The sequence below is a fragment of the Macrobrachium rosenbergii genome, chromosome 36, assembly GCF_040412425.1.
Source record: "Macrobrachium rosenbergii isolate ZJJX-2024 chromosome 36, ASM4041242v1, whole genome shotgun sequence".
Taxonomy (NCBI): Eukaryota; Metazoa; Arthropoda; class Malacostraca; order Decapoda; family Palaemonidae; genus Macrobrachium; species Macrobrachium rosenbergii.
This window is the reverse complement of record NC_089776.1, coordinates 6,592,918-6,598,014: the sequence shown is the minus strand read 5'-3', so window position 1 is coordinate 6,598,014 and position 5,097 is coordinate 6,592,918. Positions and strand designations below refer to the sequence as shown.

Sequence of the window (5,097 nt, the reverse complement as noted above, 5' to 3'; positions counted from 1 at the left end):
AGTGGATGTGACATTATAGTACAAGTTGATATTGTTGTACAAAGTAGATTAAATTACTGTACCAAGTTGATTATCGTACATTATCATACCAAGATGATTGTCGTACATTATCGTACCAAGATTATGCGCCATTATAGTACCAAGTTGATATGTTATCGTACCAAGTTGATGTGACATTATCGTACAAGTTGATATTGTTGTACACAGTAGATTAAATTATCATACCAAGTTGATGAAATTATCGTACCAAGTTGATTATCGTACATTATCATACCAAGTTGATGTGACATTATAGTACCAAGCTGATGACATTATCGTACCAAGTTAATGTGATATTATCGTACCAAGTAGACAACATTATCATATAGAATGGTGGTTTGGCCTGCGAGTGAGGAGGTCTGTTTTGAGTTTAACTTCACGTCCCTGAAAAAGTTAAGAGAAGGCCAATTGGAGAGGAAGAGAAGAGAGAAAGCCAAGGCCTTCTACCTATCTTTTTCCCCTTTTTCTCCTCACCAGACTGCGACAGAGATCGTGTCCGCCGACAGCAGTAAACGTTAAATAAATCACTTTCGAGCGTGAAGCGGCCGGGGTTCGAGAGCCATGTTCGTTTTCGAAAACTTGTCAATGATATTCAGGACGTGAGGTGTAAACGGAGTGTTAATGGGCTCCGTGCTTATTCCGTAACTGTAAGAGAAATGTCGAAAGAGCGGCGAGGCCTGTATCCGATGGGGTGTAGCTGCGTTGTTGCTCCGCCAAGACATGACAGAAGTTCGGAGGTGAGGGCCAAGTACTTCCATTCCTGTTCGGACAATTACAACCTGAGCTTCTACTACTTTTCTTCTTCTTCTTCTTCTTCTTCTTCTTCTTCTTCTTCTTCTTCTTCTTCGTGAAATGCGCTCTGATGTTTCTCCAGTACCTTTGGAAGGACGTGGATGGCACAGCAGAAGTTCGAAGGTGAAAGGGCCATTTCTGTTTACACAATTACAACCTGAGCTTATATTTCTCTTCTTCTTCTTCTTCCAACTTCGTGAAGTGATTTGGCGTTCCTCCAGGTCTTTGGAGGGACGTGGATGGCTGGATGAAGAGATGGATGGGCTGGATGGACACGTGGATGGCTACCAGGAGACGACACGAATCCGAATCCATGCGGAAATAATAAAAGAGAAAAACCCGTTGACTGAAACGTTCCTAAACATTATCGATCTCCATCCGAACTCAGATTCCAAGCAGAGTCAAGACGCCAGAAAGTGCCATTCTTTGCAACGGCTCTTCTTACTCTTCTCTCATTCTCCTTCTCTTCCTCTTCCTCCTTCTTCTTCTTCTTCCTCTTCTTCTTCTGTATTCCCAGAAACCCACCCGGGATCTTTGTCCTACCGAGTCAGATTGTGCAGCCACGGGTGATACCTCGGGTACCGCCAACCGGGAACCGCCCGCGCGACTAAAGGCCCCATGTCGGGAGAGGCCGCCGTGGCCTGGGCGGGATTAGTCGGCGTGGGATGGGCGGGACTGGCGTTGTTCGCCTGACCCTGGTTGGTGGATGTGGGCGGCGGGGAGGACAAAAGGCGAGACTCGACGCTAAAGCTGATCTTACTCTTGGTAGTGGGCGTGGGCGTTGAGGATGAGGTAGGAGACGCGGGCGTGGGCGGGGCGGAGGAGACCGTGGGCGGCCGATCGTCCCCGCACTCGCTGTTGGAGCCTTCCCCGCGGGATTCGCCGCAGTCGACTTCGTCTGTAGGGGAAATCGAAGGCGGTTCTCGTTAGGAAAGGAAAGTAAATCTATTATCTAAACACCAAAGAAATAAGGTAACATAAGTAACATCAAATTAAACACACACATACACATACACACACACACACACACCTGCTCTCGGGTCGAGGTGCTGGGGCACCGTGGGCGGTAACGACAGCTTGTCCGCCGCATGGGCGCCTGGATGCAGGCCTAGTGCCGCGTGGGCGGCTGCCGAAGAGGCATAGGCAGCTGGAAGGGCGGCGTGGGGAACGCCCGCGCCTCCCCAGATGGGCGAGGACACAGCGGCAGCGGCCGCCGCTGCAGCAGGGTTGGGCCAGGGCATGGCGGCGGCTGTGGCGTACGGGGTATAGAGCCCGTACCCAGCTGCACGGGCGAAGTCGGCAGCTGCTCTCTCTGCTGCGCGGTTCCTGGGAAAGTAAAGGATTTTCTCCGTTAATTCAATAACTCGTGGACCCAAATTCGTGATAAATATTATTATTATTATTATTATTATTATTATTATTATTATTATTATTATTATTATTAAGAACCCTATTCATATGGAACAAGCCCACCACAGGGGAATTTGACTTCAAATTAAAGCTTCCAAAAAATATTAAGGTGTTCGTTCAAAAGAAATAACTGAAGGTATTATTATTATTATTATTATTCAGAAGATGAAGAACACTATTCATATAGAATTCAAACGACCCACTTCCAGCTTCCTGGAATCCCATGCCAAAGGGTCAGTTAAGGTCACCTTCGTGTCCTCCTGAGGTGAGGGCATCACGAAAGCCTAAGGACACGACATTTAAAGGTTCTCTTTACCTGAGGATTCTGTTGATGGAGGAAACGGAGGGGGCGGTGGAATTTGTGCAGACGTTTTCCGAGATGAGTTTCTCTCTGATCTCCCAGGCGAAGATGGTCGGGTTCTCTCTCTTGTACTGTTCGATCTTGTTCACCACCTGGGGCGTCGCCACCTTGGGCTTCGAGCCCCCTATCATCCCGGGGGGCCGTATTGTACCTTCGAGAAAAAGGATAGCGTCTCCCGTTAGATAATGCAGGATTAAATGGGTCTGAGACTATTGGGTGACTGGCAATAGCTATCGCTTCCATGAGTGTCGCAGAATTCCGATCTATGCAAGAACTTGCTGAAGTCATTTAGATTCAGTTCGCCTAATAACTTAACTAACTATGAAGGCCTTGAATACAAAAGGACTTCAAAGTCATTTAAATTCAGTTCTTCTTCTCTCACCTAACAATTTAACTAACAGTGAAGAACATGAATACAAAAGGAATTCAGTTTAACTAACTATGAAGGCTATAGTTACAAAAGGACATCAACTAATTTTGAAGGTCATGAATGCAAAAGGACTTCAATTTAGCTAAGTATGAAGTTCATGCATACAAAAGGACTTCATTTAACTACCTATGAAGGCCATGAATACAGATGGACTTCAATTCAACTAACTATGAAGGACATGAATACAAAAGGACTTCAATTTAACTAACTATGAAGGCCATGAATACAGATGGACTTCAATTTGACTAGCTATGAAGGCCATGAATACAAAAGGACTTCAATTTAACCAGCTATGAAGGCCATGAATACAGAAGGACTTCAAACTAACTAACAATGAAGGCCATAAATACAAAAGGACTTCAATTTAACTAACTATGAAGGCCATGAATTCAAAAGGACTTCAATTTAACTAACTATGAGGGCCGTGAATACAAAAGGACTTCATTTTCACTAACTATGAAGGTCATGGATACAAAAGGACTTCAATTCAACTAACTATGAAGGCCATGAATACAAAAGGACTTCAATTTAACTAAATATGAAGTTCGTGAATACAATAGGACTTCAATTTAACTAACTATGAAAGCCGTGAATACAAAAGGACTTCAGTTTAACTAACTATGAAGGCCGTGAATACAAAAGGACTTCAATTTAACTAACTATGAAGAAATGAATACAAAAGGACTTCAATTTAACTATAAGGCCATGATTACAAAAAGGACTTCAATTTAACTAACTATGAAGAAATGAATACAAAAGGACTTCAATTTAACTAACTATGAAAGGCCATGAATACAAAAGGACTTCAATTTAACAAACTATTAAGGCTATGGATACAAAAGGACTTCAATTTAACTAACTATGAAGGCTATAGATTAAAAAGGATTTTAATTTAACTAACCATGAAGGCCACAAATACAAAAAGACTTCAATCAACTAACTATGAAGGTCATGAATACAAAATGACTTCAATTTAACTAACTGTGAAGGCCATGAATACAAAATTCCTTAAGAGTCAAGTAAACTCTTCTTCTTCTTCCTCCCTCACCTAATAATTTGGCCATAGCAGCCGTATGTTGCGACAGCACATGCTGTGCAAGGTCGTAGTGCCTTGCAGCAGCTGCTGCAGCCGCTGCCGTGGGCGGAGGGTAGCGTATGCCCTCCATGGGCGTGGCCCCTGCAGCGGCCGACGCCGTCACCTGCGGCGGGAGCACCAAAGGGCGCGCCGGACTGTACATGTCTCGGGTGCCTGGAAAGACCAAAGTAGAGGACGTTATAGAAATTGAGTGACAAGATACGTTTTTAAATACATTTTTAAATATATTACTGTATATATAATTGCTGACTAGTTTGTTTGGGCCTCAACTGAGAGATCTGGGTATTATTATTATTATTATTATTATTATTATTATTATTATTCATAAGATGAACTCTATTCATATGGAACAAGCCCACCAAAGGGGCCACTGACTTGAAATTCAAACGATTTCAAATAATATTATTGTGTTCATTTGAAAGAAGTAACAGAAAGTAATGAAAAATACAGAAAGAGGAAATCAGTTATCAGAAACGAAAATATAAATTAACAAATTAATAAATATATAGATAAAAATGTAAGTAAATTATTAAAATACAAGGAGAATTGTATTAGGATAGTAATGCGTCGCATCTTCGCTTGAACTTCTGAAGAAGTTCCAATTTCCCGACATCCTCAGTAGGGAGGCTGTCCCGCAGTCCAACGGCGTGAGGAATAAAGAACCTCTGGAACTAATAAAAAATTCTACGAGGGGCCCATTTATTAAATATTGGTCAAATTTCCCCACGTGTCCCTTTTCTTGAGCCTGTGAAGGTGTCAGGCCAGAAACAAATTAGGCTTCGAAGCCCAGTTCATACAGAAATTTTTACAGCAATTGAAGTTCACCTGAATGATTTTTAGTCTAGAGAAATTAGTAGCTGTTAAAAGGCTATCAAAATTAAATAAATAAGCTACATGGTTAATACATATGTATTCCCTGTATTTCCTGTTACTTTCTGTAATTTTTTTCAAATGACCACCATAATATTC

General features: G+C 42.4%; 1 protein-coding gene across 1 annotated transcript in view; it reads right to left on the bottom strand.

Moving 5' to 3' along the window:
• Positions 1-882: 882 nt before the first annotated feature.
• Positions 883-5,097, bottom strand: part of LOC136856580 (paired box protein Pax-2a-like) — a 24,360-nt gene continuing 20,145 nt past the window's right edge. The window contains exons 2-5 of the mRNA XM_067134459.1: positions 4,081-4,281; positions 2,558-2,753; positions 1,862-2,157; positions 883-1,729 (exon numbers count right to left, since the gene is read on the bottom strand). Coding sequence (XP_066990560.1) covers positions 1,371-1,729; positions 1,862-2,157; positions 2,558-2,753; positions 4,081-4,281 — 1,052 coding nt within the window. The 3' untranslated portion in view covers positions 883-1,370. The remainder of the gene's footprint in view (positions 1,730-1,861; positions 2,158-2,557; positions 2,754-4,080; positions 4,282-5,097) is intronic.